Genomic DNA, 20692 nt, shown 5'->3' with positions numbered 1-20692 from the left:
CATGACACTTTCCTATTGAATTGGATTTTCAAAAAGGAAATGCTGATAGGACAAAATGTTTTCATCACTGGTGTTCAGACTTCAGTGTGTAAAATTTGTTTTCCTTATGCTTAGTTTGACTTTAGAAATTGATGTTCTTGTTAAATGCTTGAGGCTTTTTTACCCAAATACCAACCAAACAAAAATAATATTCATTTTAGATTATTTCTCGGATTGACATTTTGTTGTAACGTAATGCGAAGGAACATTATGTAGGAAGTGTCTTAGCACCCTTTCTTGCCACGTACTGCAAAGGCACTACGTAGGGAGTGAATTTTGGAAAGTGCTTTTTGTAGGAAGTCCTTCTAATGCGGCAGATGTTAGTCAGAACTTTTAAATGTTGGGCTAAAATGAAAGGAAAAGAAAAAGAGGGGCCGAAAATATAAAAGAAAATATACAGATTTTGTCCAAAAAGAAAAAATGCACACGATGAGTGTCGAAGAGATGTAATTGCACAAGCATGGAACGGGCAACGGTACACGTGTATTAACTTTATATTCAATCACTCAATAAATGCATGTAAAGGATATGTTTAAACACTTGAAAACCTTCCTATCTAAACAATGATACTTTTATTCTCTAGACAAACATGCATCATTTTCAGAGGATGGTTACGTTATTCACTTGGATGGTGATGTTAGTTGCATGTCTTTTTCAGGGGAGTAGTGGTTGTGTTGCATGGCCTGAATGAACACAGGTTAGTTATTTTCGTTCTGAATGAACACAGGCTTCTGTAATTTTTGTTTCTTTCTCTTACAATGGTTTGATTTTTACAACAGTGGTAGATACAGTGATTTTGCAAAGCGTCTTACTGCTAATGGATTCAAGGTCTATGGAATGGACTGGATTGGTAAGTTCAAGTATCGTACTCTGCTTGGCCCAGAATCCAATTATGTACACACTCTTTTTGGTTTTCATGACTATTTCACGTGAATAAGTAGAATGAAAGTCAGAGATCTTATTGTACTGTTGACTTAACCCATTTCTGGTAAACCAGTAGCTGTTTGTACATTTCCCCCCCCCCCCCCCATAATTCTTACCATAAAGATTGTCCAACATCATTTCATCACTTGCCATTATGACGAAAGGAAATCACCATAAAGATTCATATACATGTAATAGGGACCTTGAGGAGTGCAACAGGAGAAGTAGAATGAAAACAATCTTCATGGTGAGAATTATTGAAAAAGGGAAGATTAGTGTGGAAGGGCATAGTTTTCTTGTTATGTGCTCAGAAATTTGTGTATATATTTGGGGTTATCAGGATTGAATCTTGACCACAGGAACTAAGGGTCCACCGCTTTACCTTGGTAGTGCTTTTTTCTCGCCAATCAAGTCGATGTATCCTTTCAAGTTAGATGTTAAATATTATATAGCATAAAAGAACATATTTTGAAAGGAACTTGAAATTAGAATTGAGAAGTAAAATAAAGAAAATGAAGGTGAATCCTACCATTTTGTTAAACATCATGTGCACATAAAAACTAGAAAAGTAAAGGAAAAGCTTTAACCATCTTTGATATTCTTAACTATTTTTTGTTAAGTTTTTGATTGCTAAAACAAAGCTGCTCCCTCATTTGATTAGCAGGTAAATCTATTTTCTGGCTCGACATAGAAGAATGCTTTGTCTTCAAAGGCATTTTTGTTGCTTATGTTAGTTTTGTTGCTGGTGTAAAATCAATTTTAATATAACTTTCTGCATGATCAACTTAGTGTAGAGACACATTTTCTTCAACGATGTATCTATATTTGGATGTTGCAGGGGCTTGAGTATTTCCATTGGGAGAAGCCCATTGGTGCCAAAAAGTAACATTCTGAAGGTCTTCATAATAAGTAAGCTTACTTTTAAGCGTTTATAGTAAGCAAGACCTGGATAAAAAAACAAGAAAATACTATCTTCCTGTTTGGATGGCCTGTATTGTTTTGGACGATATTCTCCTCATTAGCGGCTACTCTGATTTCTGTTTTGATGAATGTTCCACAGTACTTGAGAGTTTTCCTGGTTAAAAATGTCAATGTTGCATCTTGCAGCATGCTGTCTTATGCCTTAAACAAGTGATCTCTAAAACGACTTCTGTGATAAACTCGAACAATACAAGGGTTCTGTAAGGGATGTGACCTCCCCATCTCATCCGATTTTTGTGGTCAGAACTTCTATTAGCCATATCCCTTTCCTGACCGACTTCCGGGATAATTTCGTATCTTTGATCGTCTCGCCTTCTACTAATGACAGGTGTTTGCTCCAGTTGTATCATTTCTATTTCCAAGATACCAAGTCAGTGTCACGAATAAAATGGCCTTGCCGGTTTCTAGGGACCCGGAGGCTCTGGTGGCCAAGTATTCGGATCCACTGGTATGCACCAGACCCCTCCGGTTGAGAACCGGCCATGAAATTCTTAGAATTACATCCTACTTGCAACAGAATATGAACAGATTGAGAGTTTCTTTATTTGTTCTCCATGGCATGGATGATACTGTAACCGATCCTCTAGCTTCTAGGAAACTGTAAGAAGAAGCCGCCTCGACCGACAAAACGATCAAACTGTTCGAAGGCCTGCTACACGATCTCCTATTCGAGCCGGAACGAGAACGGACATAATAGAAGAAGGAACTCTAGTCTAGTGAGCAATTTAGATTGCTGCATGCGAAGTAGGGTGATAAGCAAATTGAACTGCCAAATAAAGATTCAGCATTTCGATGCTTGTTTCGTACATCGATTCAATGTTGTCATGAACTTTGAAGGACTTCGTTTTGTTTGATGGTTTCTTGGCGGCATGTGTTCGAGTTGCACGGTTTTCATATCGACGTGTTCGTGTCGTATCGTATTTGTATTACATGTTTGTGTCTGCAACATACGAATCAGGCTTTGTCGTTGATTGATTTGTATGTCGGCACTTTTGGTAGCATGTAAAGCTGGCAAAAGGGAACCCAACAAGAAGTGGGGGACATGCTCTCATACACAATGACTATTGGATTAATTTAATAAAAAATACATATTTAAAAATTATAAATATTAAAATAAAATATTCACCTGACTTGGTGTTAACAGAGTGTAAAGATTTAGATGTTTTCTTATTAGTAGTAACACAGGGATTATTGAAGGTTTGTATTGAGGGTCCAATATTATTAAGACCTTAAATCAACACAAACAACTTTAATATATATTAATTAAGACACTGTAAATCTCTCAAATTAAAATTGAAAATTCTAAGCAATGTATACTTTTGTAGTCTATACAATATTAGTATTTAAATTTATTTATTTTTAGCCTACACGAATCATTGAGTTTCTTTTTATATATTTTTATTAATTAAAAATGAAATTTTATAATAGATGAAGAAAATAATAAAACATATATTTTTTATTAAAATAAAATTATTTAAATTAAAAACACCCGGAAAACAATCTAAGGGCACCAAAAATATTCCCATGATGAATATAGAAGTGTTAAAAAGAAAATTCAGAAGCAGTAAAAAAGAAAAAAAAAACTCTATAAGACTATAACTACAGAAAAGAAAATGAAATACAAATTCAATTTTGATTCTGTCTGCTCGAGAATAATAATAAAAATTAAAGAAAAAATTACAATAAGCACTGTAGTAAAGAAATATAAATTTTATTAAATACAAATTTCATCTATGATTTATAATTATTTTATTTAAATGTTATGTAAAATATAAAAAGTTGAAAAATTATTTAGGTTAAATTTTATTATTTGAAAAAAATGATATATTAATAATTTTTAATTAAGATGGTATTATAAACATACTCAGTTTTAATTAGATACAATAAAAAATTGTTTAATCATTTTATTTTATTTCTGTTAACTGTAAACTTACTCACTTTTAGAAAATAGGGTAAATTACACGTTTGATGTCTAAACTATTACTTTTTTCATTTTGGTACTTAGACTTTATTTTATAAAATTATACCTAACGCTTAGTTTATGCTTCATTTTGGTACCTCGTGGTTAAAAATTTAACTTTTTTTCAATAATGACATGACATTACCTTATCGTCAACATCACCGTTAAACTTTTAACTGTGGGTACCAAAATGAAACTTGAATTAAATGTTAGGAATGGTTTTAAAAATAAATAAAGTTTGGGGTACCAAAATGGAATAAAAATAAATTTTAAATATTAAATGTATAGTTTACCCTAAATAAGGTAAAAATCTCAATCTTTAATGGTAGAGTGTTGGATCATAAACTTGATCCATTATGGGAGCCTAAACTCAAACCCAAACTAAATTGATGTCATTGCTTATATCATTTAAGTAAAGATGCCATTGCTTACATCATTTAAGTAATGATGTCATTGCTTACATCAATTTAGTTAGGTGAGAGTTAGGTATTTGTTGAATTTATAATGGTTTAAATTAGTTTATTTGTGTGGTGTAGGATTATTCTTGAGTAGTATAAATACCCCTCCCCATTTTAGTTTTAAGCATCAAGAAAAATTAAGAGCTTCTAAGTGAGTGAAGAAGCAAAGTCTTATAAGAGTGAGTTGTAGTTCTTGTTTTTGAGTGAGAGTGCTCTTGTAATATTTGTTTGAGTTTCAATAAAAGTTGTTTGTGTGAGTGTTTTATTTCCAACAAAGTGGCATCAGAGAGAGTTGGAAAGATCGAAGGTCTCGACGAGAGGAATCCGCCGCCGCCAGAATTTTCTCAATCTGAGTTCTGACACACCGCTACGCACCGCCGGAAGACTGCTGCCAGAAAATCGAGTTGACTCACCGAGTTAAGCCGAGTTGGAGCCCTTGACCGAGTTGTCCAAGTCCCTCCCAAGGTTTTTTCGGCGTTCCGGATTCATTCGTGCAATCGGATTTTACAAAATCTCATTATATTGAGAGATATGACAAATGGTATGGTACCATTCCAAGTTCCGACACTCAACAACAACAACTACGACATTGGAGTATCAAAATGAAGGCACTTCTTGGATCACAAGATGTGTGGGATATCATAGAGAAATGCTATAACGAGATTGTGGATGATGCTGTTTTTGTTACTCTTACACCAGATCAAAAGACAACTTTGAAGGATTCAAGAAAGAGAGACAAGAAGACTCTCTACCTCATCTATCAATCATTAGATGATGATGGTTTTGAAAAGATTTCAAGTGCAAGCTCTAGCAAGGAAGCATGGGAGAAGCTACAAACCTCTTACAAAGGATCCGAGCAAGTGAAGAAGGTTTGTCTCCAAACATTAAGAGGTGAATTCGAATCATTACACATGAAAGCATCTGAGTCTATTTCAGATTATTTCTCAAGAGTAGTAGCTGTTTCTAATCAACTAAAAAGAAATGGTGAAAAGTTAGAAGATGTGAGGATAATAGAGAAGATACTCCGTTCGTTGGATCCCAAATTTGAGCACATCGTCGTGACGATTGAAGAAACTAAAGACTTGGAAGAAATGAAGATCAAGCAACTCCAAGGATCATTACAAGCATACGAAGAGAAGCATAAGAAGAAGCATGAGTTTACTGAGCAACTCCTCAAGCTGCAACTCAAGGATATACATGAGAGCCAATGCAATGATAGAAACCAACGTGGCTAAGACAGAGGTAGAGGTCATGGACAAGGTGGAAGTCGAGGTCGTGTACGAGGCTGGAATTACAACAACAACAATTCTAACAACAACTATGAGAAAGGAGAAAGCTCAACACGAGGCCGTGGAAGAATCAATCTGAACTCAAGGCATGACAAATCTCAAGTTCGATGTTATAATTGTCAGAAGTTTGGGCATTATGCTTTAGAATGTAGAGCTCCCAACAACAAAATTGAGGAGAAGGCCAATTACGTGAAGGAAAAGACAGATGGAAAAGAAACTCTTCTTCTAGAACGAAAGGAAACTGATGGTGGCCAAGCAAATTCCTGGTATCTTGACAGTGGTGCAAGAAATCACATGTGTGGAAGGAAAGACATGTTCGTGGAGCTAGACGAGTCAGTAAGCGGAAATGTTTCGTTTGAAGATGATTCCACAATAGCAGTAAAAGGAGATGTAACATTCTTATCCGTTTGAAAGATGGGAGACATCAATTTATTTTAAATGTCTACTATGTGCCCAATATGAAAAGTGACATCTTAAGTTTAGGGCAATGGTAGAGAAAGGTTATGATATTCATATGAATAATTATAATCTTTCTATAAAAGATGATAAGAATAACTTCATTGCTAAAGTGTCGATGTCAAAGAATAGAATGTTCTTAATCAACATACAAAATGATGTTGCAAAGTGCCTGAAATCTTGCTACAAAGATGCATCATGGCTTTGGCATCTTCGATTTGGGTATCTCAATTTTGGAGGTCTAGAGCTGTTATCTAAGAAGAAGATGGTGAAAGAACTACCTCGCATCAACCATCCTGACCAACTCTGTGAAGGGTGTCTAGTCGGGAAATAATTCAGGAAAAGCTTTCCAAAGGAGTCAGAGCCAAGAGCCAAGAAGCCACTTGATCCATACCGATGTGTGTGGACCGATCAAGCCAAGCTCTCTCGGTAACAGTAACTATTTTCTTCTCTTCATTGATGATTTTTCAAGAAAAACCTGGATATATTTCTTAAAACAGAAGTCATAAGTTTTTGAAGTCTTCAAGAAGTTCAAAGTAGCAGTGGAGAGAAAAAGAGGTAGAAAGATCAAAGCCATGAGATCCGATCGAGGTGGAGAATTTACTTCCAGGGAGTTTCAAGAGTTATGTGAAGCAAATGGAATTCGTCGACCAATGACAGTTCCTAGATCCCCCCAGCAAAATGGTGTGGCAGAAAGAAAGAACAGAACAATCCTCGACATGGCACGAAGCATGCTCAAAAGCAAGAAACTACCCAAGGAATTTTGGGCGGAGGCAGTAGCGTGTGCAGTCTACTTGACAAACCGATCTCCAACAAGAAGTGTATGGGGAAAGACACCGCAAGAATCATGGTGTGGAAGAAAGACTGGCATTTCCCACTTGAGAACCTTTGGAAGTATAGCCCATGTTCACGTACCAGACGAGAGAAGAACGAAGCTTGATGATAAAAGCGAGAGTTTTATCTTCATCGGCTATGATGCTAATTCGAAAGGCTACAAGTTGTACAATCCAAACAATAAGAAGTTTGTGATTAGTCGAGATGTGGTCTTCAACGAAGAAAGAGAATGAGATTTTAACTCTCATACAGATGACTTCAATTTTTTTCCTCAGTTTGAAGAAGATGAGCAGACAATGAGGGAACAATTAGATGAATCTCAACAAGAGCTTGCAACTCCACCCACTTCACCAACATCAACCACTCAAGGAGACTCATCACCTTCGTCATCGTCAAGTGGGAGTCAAAGTGAAAGAGTTGTGCAACGCACAAGAAGCCTTAGAGATCTATATGAGGTAAATGAATGACAAGATAATCTTACATTATTTTGTTTGTTTGCCGATTGTGAATCAGTGGGCTTTCAAGAAGCGCTACAAGAAAAGAAATGGAGAGATGCGATGGATGAAGAAATCAAGGCCATCGAGAAGAATGACACATGGGAACTTACCTCACTTCCCAAGGGACATAAGACAATAGGTGTCAAATAGGTGTACAAAACAAATCAAAACGCCAAAGGAGAGATTGAAAGGCACAAGGCGAGGCTAGTTGCTAAAGGCTATAGTCAAAAGGCTGGAATTGACTATGATGAGGTATTTGCTCCTGTTGCTCGATTGGAGACTGTCAGACTAATCATTTCTTTGGCAGCTCAAAACAAGTGGAAGATACAACAGATGGATGTAAAGTTCGCCTTCCTAAATGGAGTTCTTGAAGAGAAAGTTTACATTCAGCAACCATCAGGCTATGAAGTCAAAGGGCATGAAGACAAGGTGTTGAAGTTGAAGAAGGCTCTTTACGGGCTAAAACAAGCACCAAGGGCATGGAATAGCTGAATCGACAAGTACTTCCAAGAGAATGACTTCAACAAATGTCCCTACGAGCATGCTCTATATATCAAGATCAAAGATGAAGATATTTTGATCGTGTGTCTCTATGTGGACGATTTGATCTTCACCGGAAGTAACCCAAGCATGTTTAATGAATTCAAGGATGTGATAATGAAAGAATTCAAGATGACAGACATGGGGCTCATGGCGTACTACCTTGGCATTGAAGTTAAGCAACAAAATGATGGAATTTTTATTTCACAGGAAAGCTATGCAAAGGAGATACTGAAGAAGTTCAAGATGGAGAACTGTAAGCTAATAAGCACACCGGCAGAATACAGGATCAAGATGACCAAACATGAAGAAGGCGAAAGTGTAAATCCACCATTCTTCAAAAGTTTGGTAGGAAGTCTACGCTATCTAACTTACACGAGACTCGATATTCTTCACGCAGTTGGATTGTTTAGTCGCTGCATGGAATCTCCAACAACCACCCATTTTAAAGCCGCAAAGAGAATTCTTCGCTATCTAAAAGGTACAATTGACTTTGGCTTGTTCTATTCAGTTTCTAATTATTACAAGCTTGTTGGATATAGCGACAATGATTGGGGTGGAGACATAGATAATCGAAGGAGCACTACTGGATTCGTATTTTTCATGGGAGATATTGCGTTTACATGGATGTCAAAGAAACAACCGATTGTCACATTGTCCACTTGTGAAGCAGAATATGTTGTTGCTACCTCATGTGTTTGTCATGCAATTTGGCTTAGAAATCTATTGAAGGAGAGCCTACAAAGGTTTGTGTCGATAACAAATCAACCATTGCCTTATCAAAAAATCCAGTATTCCATGATCGAAGCAAGCACATCGACATTCGCTACCACTATATAAGGGAGTGTGTTGCAAGAAATCATGTGGAAGTTGAATACGTGAAGTCACAAGATCAAGTTGCTGATATTTTTATCAAACCACTAAAAAGTGAAGACTTCATAAGATTAAGGAACTTACTAGGGGTCACAAGATCAAGTTTAAAGGAGGGTGTTGGATCATAAACTTGATCCATTATGGGAGCCTAAACCCAAACCCAAACTAAATTGATGTCATTGCTTACATCATTTAAGTAAAGATGTCATTGCTTACATCATTTAAGTAATGATGTCATTGCTTACATCAATTTAGTTAGGTGAGAGTTAGGTATTTATTGAATCTGTAATGGTTTAAATTAGTTTATTTGTGTGGTGTAAGATTATTCTTGAGTAGTATAAATACCCCTCCCCATTTTAGTTTTAAGCATCAAGAAAAATTAAGAGCTTCTAAGTGAGTGAAGAAACAAAGTCTTATAAGAGTGAGTTGTAGTTCTTGTTTTTGAGTGAGAGTGCTCTTGTAATATTTGTTTGGGTTTCAATAAAAGTTGTTTGTGTGAGTGTTTTATTTCCAACATAGAGAAACTCAAAACAAAGTAAAATATAATTTTAATCAATTCCCATCCATTTAAATTTTAATTCCTGTTTATCTAAAAATACATTTACTAATAACAAAATGCTGTTAATATAATAATTTATTTTTATTTTAATAAAAAAGTTCTTATGGTTTATTATCTTTAAATTTATTATAAAGTTTTACTTCTAATCCATGAACATAATTGTTTTTCACCGACTAGTATACAAAATAAATGAATTCGGAGATTTATGTATATATATATAAAATCATACTCTCATTACGTTAAAGGAATGATTAGTTCAAATTCAGGAACTAATATGATATAATAATACTAAAAAATCTATGAAAAAATAATCAAATTCAGATTCAGGGAAATGTGCATCTTCATAAATTTGAAAAACTAAACAAGGATGAGCATATTAAGAGAAAATGGAGTATGAGATCTATGGAGTTGTAAGAGATGATACATTGCAGGTAGATGAAGCAGCCGAAGAGTTCTTATGGTTATGCATCCACACCTTGAACACTTGCCTACTCACCCCAATCCCTCTGCAAAATTTCTCCACTTCATCTTCCTCCTCTCTCCTTTGCAGTTTCCACCCTAGTTTCTCTGCGAATCCCAGCATCTTCTCCTTCTGCTCCGCCGTGAATTTTGTCCGGAACTGCTTCTTTCCGCCCCTGTCTCTCCCCTCCGTTGGACTTCTTCCTCGGCTGCCGCCATCGTCTCCGTAATCGATCCGGTCTACGCTGGTGCTGCTGCAGTAGGTGACTTTGCGGTGGAAGTTGCGGTGGCAACCGCATGCGGAGCATTGTAGGGTTGAGAGCGAGGTGTCGTCGAGCGTGAACTCGCCGCAGCCGTCGGTGGCGTAGCTGCCGAGGCTGGCTGCATGGTTTCTCAAGCACTCCTTGTAAACATCGTTTGGGTACTCTTTCTCCATTTCTCTTTCTCTCTTCGTTGTAGCTGATGCTTCTGATTGACACCGTGTATATACGAATCTACCTATATGTGTGTTTAATGTATATGCATACCACTTCAAAAAAAATGTATATGCATACGAATCTTTTTATTGGTTTAAGCGGTAAAAGAATATTACTTTTTTAGTGTAATTGATTTCAAGCTATTATGTTTATAAGGTATATGTGTTGTTAATATATTCAGAATTTTGAACAATTATAGCCACTTTATACTATAATAAAGGTAAATTTAGCATCACCCAACTATTATTTTAGAATCATTTATAATATTATATTTCAGTTACGTTTTGGTCATCCACCGTTGAAAATTAACAATGATGTTGACGTGTCACCTAAGGTAATGACGTGTAATCATTGAAAAAGTAAAATTTATAACGACGATAATTTTATTTGGACAAAATAATATCTTAGATGACTATAACGAAGATAATTTTATTTGATTTTTAATGACAAATGACCAAATTATAATTTTACGTATATTTTTAAAAAAACAATTAGACGACTAAAATAGAATTACAAGAATAAATGAGTGACTAAATATGTAATTTACCTTAAAAATATGTATATGCCTGTGTTTACAAATGTTTTAACATGGGATTAAATATTTTAATGGCATGGGAGATGGTCCTGATACATGAACACACCATCTTTCACTTGAAGTGTTAATAATGTTTAAAAGAAATGTCAAAAGCTTTGGATTTGGAAACACAGCAAGTAGCATGGTTTTAAAGCTGTGAACGGTATGGGTATTCCCCCAATAATTGTCATCGGGATTCGGGAAAATTGTTTTATATTTTACATAATACATGAATATTTTGCTTTTTAAAAAGCCTGTGGCATATCAAACAAGTGGTTAAATTTGGGGGGTGTTTAGGTAAACTAGAGGGAAATGGAGGCAGCACAGCTCCTGTGTTTCTTTTTATTGCCGGTTTGAGTTGATGTGTCGGAGGATTGTCATTTAGTATTTGGGAATATCCCCATTGTCTTGTCACTCTCCCACTTCACCCTCATGCTTTCATCTCATATACTTAAACAAGGATGACTAAATTCACCATCTACATTCATTAACATTGTTATATGATTTTCTCAAGGCTCCTTGTAATTAGTATAAGTAATAGGTGCTAATCACATAACAAAGTTATATATATATATATATATATATATATATTTTGGGTAGATATAAAGTAATATATGTTTAAAGATTATTAATTATTTAACAATAAATGCTTGTACCCTTGTAAGCGATACTCCAATCTAAAATATCAAGAAATAACAATAAATTCTTTAACTGTCAATGTCGCTTAATTCATACATTAAAAAATTAAATTTTGGTTTTGGGTATCACCTTTTTTCATATTTTTCTAAGTTTGAGAGAAGATTAAAATCTGATTAATGAGTACTAGTGTTACTCGATTTAATATCTCTTTTAAAAGAATTGTTTAGAATAATTTCTACTAAGAACAAGAAATTGAGAACTTGTTTAGAAGGGCTTCAACCGAGAACAATCATGTAAGAACAATTTCTGCCCAAAAACATATTAGAATAACAATCACATGCAGACATAGCTCTTGAACCAGAAATTTAAGGGAGCATAATAACTCTTTAATCACAGAGGTCATTCAATAGGTTTTATTCACAAGCGTCTCTAATGAAGCCATATTGTTCACAAATACCATCGAACAAGTGAATATCATCATCTTTTGTGTCTGGCCACGTCAACGTATCTTCACATTCATAAACCAAAGACATGCATCCACTAAGCTAACAATGCCAATGCGTAGGACAAACGCCTCTCGCGAGTTCCAGGGAGGATTTTAAGCATATCCGGAGAGATCATCTCCATCATCGGTAATCGCAACAAATGTTTGAGGTTAAATTAGTTTAATAGTTTTCTCCAAGGGTCAAAATGTCGAAATGTTTAACACTCTTAATATGTTTATAATAATGTTAAAAATGGATCAAAATGCTAAAACTGCATGTGGGACGGTTCCTTCAATACATAACTTGCTTTCATGCATGCATCTAACCCTAAACTTATTAAATGTGATAAACTTGAGAGAATTTATTCCCTTCAAATATATTCCATAGACTATGAGGCTTCTCTAATGGAGTTCAGACAATTTGTAGGTCACATGTCCTTGACTGGGAAACATGGTGGCATGCATGCCTATAAGATTCTGGGCTTTGGGGAGCAAAGAAATCAACTGTGTCTGATACACTTCAGATAGGGATTCGCTGGGAAATTCATTTCACAAACCAAGTATAGGTTACAGATCTGTCATTATGTATAATTTCAACTGCTCTAAAGGAAGTTATGTGTTATGTTCGCGTATTGTGAGTATTATAAAATTATACGTAAATAATGTGCAAGTATACACAATCGCTCAAGTAATAAAGTGATGAGTGAGTATCGTCTCCACAGGGATTGAAATGATATTGAGTAAAGTTTATGCACTATTCTAAAGTAATTAAGTATAGCTAATGGTATTCACAAATGATTATGTTGAAGCAAGTGAAATGTGTATGAGTAACAAAAGGAAATGTCATGGCAAAGGAAAATGGTAAAAAACAGTAAATAAATAGAAAATAAAATAAAAAGAAGATAATCCTCACGTGACAAGCTTTCAATGGAATGAATGGTAGGGATTGATCTAAGGATTCTAAACTTATTTCTCAAGTATATTTAAGTTTTTTGGACTTCACTTACTCGACAGGGCTTTCCTAAAATGTTCTCATAGGAACCTAACAGAATAGGATGCCAAGGCATCTACTCTCACTCAACGATGTTGGACAGCCTAACCTATTGATAAAGACATCCTTTTTAGTCATTGAAATCCTATCCTAGTCTCTTCCGAGATTTAAGGGATTAGGTTATAATATTCCTAGGCCGGTTCAAAGCCCCTTGAAAATACCATAACCCATTACTTATGAGGATCTTATCTTGCGTTTCTTTCGAATACTTACAAGTATTTTTAGCTTAGGATTCTTCCGAACACCTAACCTTCATCTAAGAAATGCACATTTCCATGCCTCTTACAAGCCTAGATGGTGAAGCATTCACAAGCAAAGCAAATAAAGAACCAAAATAAACTTAAATATACCATTAAAAATAAAGTTTAAACATCCATTAAACCAACCACCACCAAATAAGTTAGTTCATGGTAGGGTTCAAAATATTCATAGAACAATCCATAAAATATTCGTTCCAACAACCCACAAATAAAATAAATAAAAATAACAGCAAAGGGAAGTGAGAAAGAGCCTTCGACGCGCGCCACCGGAGGTCTCCTCGGCCACCACGAACCGCCTTAGCTTGCTAGCTCCTCTCGGCGCCTAGCTTTCCACTCCTTGAAGCTTTATCAATGGAGGAAAACCCAAGGAAGAAGAAAGGAAAAGGGAAAATAAAAATCTGATTTTTATGCTACAATATGCGTCTCCTTTCTTTCACACACTCTCTCTCTTGTGAGGTGTAATATATAATAAAAATATCTAGGTGTAATGATGATGTTGTTGGGATATTGTTGGGTGCAAAATACCCCTCATACCCCTAGAATCACATGTTGTGCATGAACCTTATCCTCCAGGTGTCAGTGGTCCCCTAGCAGGTTGTTACAACCATCATTTCACGTGTAGAGCCAGCTGTCCACGTACAGCTGTATATTTTTGTCATTTTCTGCGCCAGAGATATCGAGGCATTTCAATCTGCTTCAGCGTGTGATGCCGCGACATTACTTCCCAGCTCGTCTATTTTGCTTCTTGTTTCCTGCACATCACTAAAAACCACACCTTCCTCCTCATATAGCACCTTAATAAAATAAAATAACACAACCACCACAAATGCAATTACATGCAGCTACATACATCTAAAATGACTTATCTGTACCCTTAAACAAACAATAACTTAAGTCAAAAAGGCCTTAAAAGTAGTCTTTTTACAGAGTTATCACACCCCCAAACTTAAGCTATTGCTTGTCCTCAAGCAATGGATAACAATTAACACAATCAAAATGTCATGGCAATTTCAACAGTATGACAACAAGACAAAAATTGAATTTCAACCCTCAGAAAAATCGGCTTCTACATGCTAGACATATCAAGAATTCAAGTATTTTTCCCTAGGTCAAGATTCTTTATGGTGTTGTGTGTGTGATTTATTGTATTTAATCTATACTTAACGAATTTAGGCAATTTCTAATTGAGTTCCCTAGTTTTGCCACGGCATTAACTCATTCATTAAGCACATTTATACTCCCTTTTCACTTACTACACATTTGTTTTCTTATTTTTTTCACTTTTTTTTACACTGCTACGAAGGGAGTCAGCTCATCACACCTACCATCCCACACTCTAGGTGAAAGGGAGCATACCTTCCACCCCCAAGCTAGTCAGACAGAGTCATCCCGTGACTACTTTCATTCACTCGTATGCGCGTGGCTGCCATTTATTAAAGAGAGTTCCAGACAATGCCATGGCAAAGAGGAGTGCCCTCTACAGCTATGCCGAAGCATTTATTCACGATTAAACAAAATTCAGAGATAAGGGATTTTTTTTAATTGATTTATCATTTAAGCATAACATCATATTTTAATGCCAAGGCTAACCAGAGTTCTTTCATAAAAATTTCGTAAGTTCATTAAGTATAGAGAACATACAAATCATGTAATAATAATTCACAAAGCATCAAGCCCTAGAATCAGTTCTATCATTTTCAATAGTCATTTACATTCAATTTCTAGCCTAAAAAGTTCATCTTCATCAGGTATCATCAAAACATTTCCATCTAACTGTCCTACCATTTACTGATGCCATGGCATAACATTATGCTAATATTATCATACACATGTTCTACAAAGAACACTACCTCCCCCAAACTTGAGAGAAGCATTGTCCTCAATGCTGAATAAAAACTAAGTTAAACTAGACTACATGCTATGTGATGCCATGCAATTCCATGCAAGGTACCTTATCTTCCTAAGATGGTGGTGGAGTCGCGCTGGCAGTGCTAGTAGTATTGCGTCTGGTGCACTTCCTCAGTGATGTGGGGCTTTTGTCAGGATCAGAACTGGGTTCAGCAGCTGGTGTGCTAGGGCCTTCAGTGTTCTTAGATGTTGAGGTCTCCATACGCCCAACAGATGACTTCAGACGTCATCTAGTCCATGCTGACTGGGTTAATATCCTCTGGCTTTTGGTGTATTGTCTTGCTGAGTGACATTTACAAATGTCATGGCATCCTCAAATGATGGCAAGATCTCGTCCAGAATGACTAGAAGATTATAAGCCCAATGTGGGAGCATCTCCTTGTGAACAGGTGCCACGACTGCGTCTTGTTAGAGACTCAATTGCATCTAGCTTTGTCGTGGCATATTGGTTTGCAGCAACCTGTGAAGTTCCCTCGTGAGATTTCATCAAATTCATCCTTCAAAACACCCTTTGTCCTAAAAAAAATAATATTAAAATTAAAACTAAAAAAATAAAACAAATAAAAATAAACAAACAAATACTCACGACAAAATAAAACTTCTAAAACATAAATTAAAAAGGGTTCAAGGGATGCAAACTCCAAAATATCATGAATTGTTATGGCATTTTTGTCGCGTTCGATTGGAGCACCAGTATAGACCAAAATGCTCCACATATATAACAACACCACCTTTAGTGTAAGTCGATAGAACCCGATTTGTAGGACCTTTGCAGTAGTCCTCTCTTTTTTCTCCCCGTTGCCGTGACATCTTTTAATTGCTTGGGCAGTAATTTCGTTCAAGAAGTAGGGGTCATCATCCTGCATCAATCTGTTCTTGCCCTGGCTATTCAAGTAGGGAAGCAAAACACCACTAACGAGAAAATTGACAATGTCAGCGTATCACGACAATGCCGTGGAAAATAATAATTTCTCATCAGGGAATTGTTTCTCCATTTTATTCCTTAGTTCTTTCACAATTTCTAGCCTAGAAAAATGGGCAACTAATTGGGGTTGAGTAAATTCAATGAAATCCTCAGGTTCAGATTTCGTACCTGGTCTAGCTATAAGTAAGCTAGATTGACCCGTCTCCTTTGAAATATCCTTATGCTCATCTTTGTCTTCTTCATCAAGCTTCAAGTAATCACCAGTGCATGCAAAATTGTCGTGGCATGATTCTGCAGATTCCCTTTAGTCATCAACTCTTGCTAGTGGGGGTTTTTCCTTTGCCGTGGCATTATTTTGCCTGCCATCATTGGGTTTACTCATTGAACCTTCAACTTTGTTCTCCAGTTAATGTAAGTCCTCTTGCAATTGAGACTCTTCATGCACAATCTCATAGCTAGGTTCTTCGAGTGTTTCCCCCCCAAACTTAGCATCTTTGTAGATCTGGGTGCCACTTCCTGAGGTGAATGTACTAAATTGCTCACTGCCTTTAGCCTTAATGACTTCAGTATCACTAGGCAATCTGTCTAGTTGGTATTCTTGTAATGCCGTGGCAATTTGATCCACTTGCATTTCCAAAGCTCTCAAAGACAAATTATGACTTTGCAACCATGCCCCTTGACTTTGTAATAATTCTTCTTGACTCTTAATAGATGCATCGTGATCTTGTAATAGAGCCTTTGTAGTTTCCATAAAGTCTTGCATAGTGGCCTCTAGAGAACTTGTATTAAGTGAAAATGTTGTCCCCTTATTATGCCATGGCATATTCATTTGAAAGGCTGGGGGCTCATCCATATACTGCTATTGAGCGAGATGACTGACATTACGAGCTCTTTGATTTTCCCATGAGAAATTGGGATGATGACTCCATCCTTGGTTTTAGGTGTTGGAGTAAGGGTTGTTATTGCATCCATTGAAGCTTCCCGCATAGTTAATGGACTTTTGATTGTTTGGGCATTCACATTCATGGTGATTGCCACGGCATAACAGACATGCCGAGCTATCAACCTTCACTTCTTTCACCTCATTAGAATTTTGCAAATTCTTCAACATATTGGTGATGGTGGAGAGTTGGGCCGACACTGAATCTTCAGCTTCCAACTTGAATGTCCCAGATGCCTTCATTTTAGTTTCAAACCTTGAAGATGGAAATTGGTAATCATGGTTAGCAATTCGATCAAGAATGCCAAAAGCCTCTTCAGGTGATTTGTCAAGTAAAGTGTCATTTGTCCATGCATCTAGCATCATCCTCGTGGGTGCATTGGCTCCACTGTAGAACATCACGACTTGAGTCCAGTCGTGGAATCCATGGTTGGTACATTTGCGAAGCAATTCTTTGTAGCGGTCCCAACACTCATGCATTGACTCGTCATCATCTTGGTGAAAAGATGCTATGTCATTCCTAAGATGGTTGTTCATATTCGGTGGATTATGCCGTAGCAAAAAAATTTTGCACAATTCATCCCAAGACCTTATAGAGCCGGAAGGTAATCCATTGAGCCATGCCCTGGCATCATCTTTCAAAGAATATGGAAATAACTTCAGTTTCAGCACATCTTCATGCACACCTTCTTGTCGAAAGGAGTCATAGACCTCAAAACATTCTTGAACATATTGCCTTGCTTCTTCATGAGGAGCACCACCAAACTTTCCAATCAAGTCCAACATGTCGAACATAACCGGTTTGAGCTCGAATTGGGTTGCCTGAATCTTGGGAGCTATAATAGCAGGTTTTAGGTCATTCAAGGCAGGAGCTAAGTAATCTTTAATAGTTTGTGGTCGAGCAGCATTCCTAGCATTTGGAATTGTCGTGGCATTTAGAACTGCAAGATCCTTCACTTGATTTTGAACAACATGAGCCTCAGGTTCTATATGAAATAATGGTTCTTTGGGTCTTTTACTTGTCATGTGACAATGTAACACCTAAAAAAGGTAAACACAAAAACAAGTAACTATGTACAAAGAAAATAAATAAAACGGTGCAACAACTAAACTCAACATCATCAATTGCCAATCCCCGGCAACGGCGCCAAAACCTTGTTCGCGTATTGTGAGTACTATAAAATTATATGCAAATAATGTGCAAGTATACACAATCACTCAAGTAATAAAGTGATGAGTGAGTATCGTCTCCACATGGATTGGAAGGATATTGAGTAAAGTTTATGCACTATTTTAAAGTAATTAAGTATAGATAATGGTATTCACAAATGATTATGTTGAAGCAAATGAAATGTGTATGAGTAACAAAAGGAAATGTCATGGCAAAGGAAAATGGTAAAAAACAGTAAATAAATAGAAAATAAAATAAAAATAAGATAATCCTCACGTGACAAGCTTTCATTGGAATGAATGGTAGGGATTGATCTAAGGATGCTAAACTTATTTCTCAAGTATATTTAAGTTTTCTGGACTTCACTTACTCGACAGGGCTTTCCTAAAATGTTCTCACAGGAACCTAACAGAATAGGATGCCAAGGCATCTGCTCTCACTCAACGATGTTGGATAGCCTAACCTATTGATGAAGACACCCTTTTTAGTCGTTGAAATCCTATCCTAGTCTCTTTCGAGATCTAAGGGATTAGGTTATAATATTCATAGGCCGGTTCAAAGCCCCTTGAAAATACCATAACCCATTGCTTATGAGGATCTTATCTTGCGTTTCTTCCGAATACTTACAAGTATTTTTAGCTTAGGATTCTTCCGAACACCTAACCTTCATCTAAGAAATGGACATTTCCATGCCTCTTACAAGCCTAGATAGTGAAACATTCACAAGCAAAGCAAATAAAGAACCAAAATAAACTTAAATATACCATTAAAAATAAAGTTTAAACATCCATTAAACCAACCACCACCAAATAAGTTAGTTCATGGTAGGGTTCGAAATATTCATAGAAAAATCCATAAAATATTCGTTCCAATAACCCACAAATAAAATAAATAAAAATAACAGCAAAGGGAAGTGAGAAAGAGCCTTCGACGCACGCCACCGGAGGTCTCCTCGGCCACCACGAACCGCCTTAGCTTGCTAGCTCCTCTCGGCGCCTAGCTCGCCACTCTTTGAAGCTTTATCAATGGAGGAAAACCCAAGGAAGAAGAAAGGAAAAGGGAAAATAAAAATGTGATTTTTATGCTACAATATGCGTCTCCTTTCTTCCACACACTCTCTCTCTTGTGAGGTGTAATATATAATAAAAATATCTAGGGGTAATGATGATGTTGTTGGGATATTGTTGGGTGCAAAATACCCCTCATACCCCTAGAATCACATGTTGTGCATGAACCTTATCCTCCAGGTGTCAGTGGTCCCCTAGCAAGTTGTTACAGCCATCATTTCACGTGCAGAGCCAGCTGTCCACGTACAGCTGTATATTTTTGTCGTTTTCTGCGCCAGAAATGCCGAGGCATTTCAATCTGCTTCAGCAACGTGTGATGCCACGGCATTACTTCCCAGCTCGCCTATTTTGCTTGTTGTTTCCTGCACATCACTAAAAACCACACCTTCCTCCTCATATAGCATCTTAATAAAATAAAATAACACAACCACCACAAATGCAATTACATGCAGCTACATACATCTAAAATGACTTATATGTACCCTTAAACAAACAATAACTTAAGTCAAAAAGGCCTTAAAAGTAGTCTTTTTACGGAGTTATCATGTTAGTGACAGAAAACTCTGACTGCGAGATATTCCCTCAAGAATCTGTCATTATGTATAATACATAACTTTTCAAATTGAAGTTAAATATATTTTCAAATTGAAGGGAGATTTGTGCTCAAGTTGTAGGTGTGAGATGATATATATCTACTACCATATTTGAAAGTGATGAAGGCAGGCACATGAAGATTAAAAAGGTCATCTTCCTTAAAAGAAAAGAAGAAAGAAAAGGAAAGAACATCCACGCTCCTTGTCTGCCAATAGATGCATAATTGTACTTCTTAAAAACAAACAACAATTGTAAGCACAAGCAGAAAAAGAACAATATTTGGTGTCTGATCCCTTTGGCTTTATCTCTCTATCAAAGAGCTTGTTTCATTGGCTTATTGTCTTTGGAATTTGAAATTGTAGCTACCTGAAATTTCTAGCCGATGCAACATTCTTGTATTCTGTAATGACAACTCTTTGAACACAAGAATGGATCCAGAGAATTGATAAGAACGATCGTTTATTTGAAGTTTGAACACAAATTTGGTTTGGTAGAGGACCGCAATGCTATATATTTGCTATTTTATATAATTAAATATTACATGAAAATAAATTTAATAATATTTACATGAATTAAAATAATTTATCGACTAATCTTATACTCTAATAATCTTATGAATGTATTAAAGTAAACTATTATGATTAAAAAATATAGATCAAACCATATAAAAAATAAAAACACATCTGATGATAAATATCTTTATCAAACAAACTAAAAGTATTACAAATATCACT

The 20692-nt window shown here is 36.2% G+C and overlaps 1 protein-coding gene and 1 long non-coding RNA gene across 2 annotated transcripts; one reads left to right on the top strand and one right to left on the bottom strand.

Moving 5' to 3' along the window:
* Positions 1–686: 686 nt before the first annotated feature.
* LOC120214039 lies at positions 687–1921 on the top strand. Its single transcript, XR_005524828.1, has 3 exons — positions 687–736; positions 819–889; positions 1802–1921. It is a non-coding gene; the product is annotated as an uncharacterized LOC120214039 (long non-coding RNA).
* Positions 1922–9710: 7789 nt separating this feature from the next.
* Positions 9711–10305, bottom strand: LOC120213994 (zinc-finger homeodomain protein 9-like). Its single transcript, XM_039212012.1, has one exon. It carries the CDS (start codon positions 10303–10305, stop codon positions 9811–9813), a length of 495 nt encoding a protein of 164 aa, XP_039067943.1. The 3' UTR covers positions 9711–9810.
* Between the last annotated feature and the right edge of the window lie 10387 nt (positions 10306–20692).

This window comes from Hibiscus syriacus, unplaced genomic scaffold, assembly GCF_006381635.1.
Source record: "Hibiscus syriacus cultivar Baekdansim isolate YM2019G1 unplaced genomic scaffold, ASM638163v2 tig00110050_pilon, whole genome shotgun sequence".
Classification (NCBI taxonomy): Eukaryota; Viridiplantae; Streptophyta; class Magnoliopsida; order Malvales; family Malvaceae; genus Hibiscus; species Hibiscus syriacus.
The sequence above is the reverse complement of the archived record's forward strand: the minus strand, read 5'-3'. Positions and strand labels throughout refer to the sequence as shown.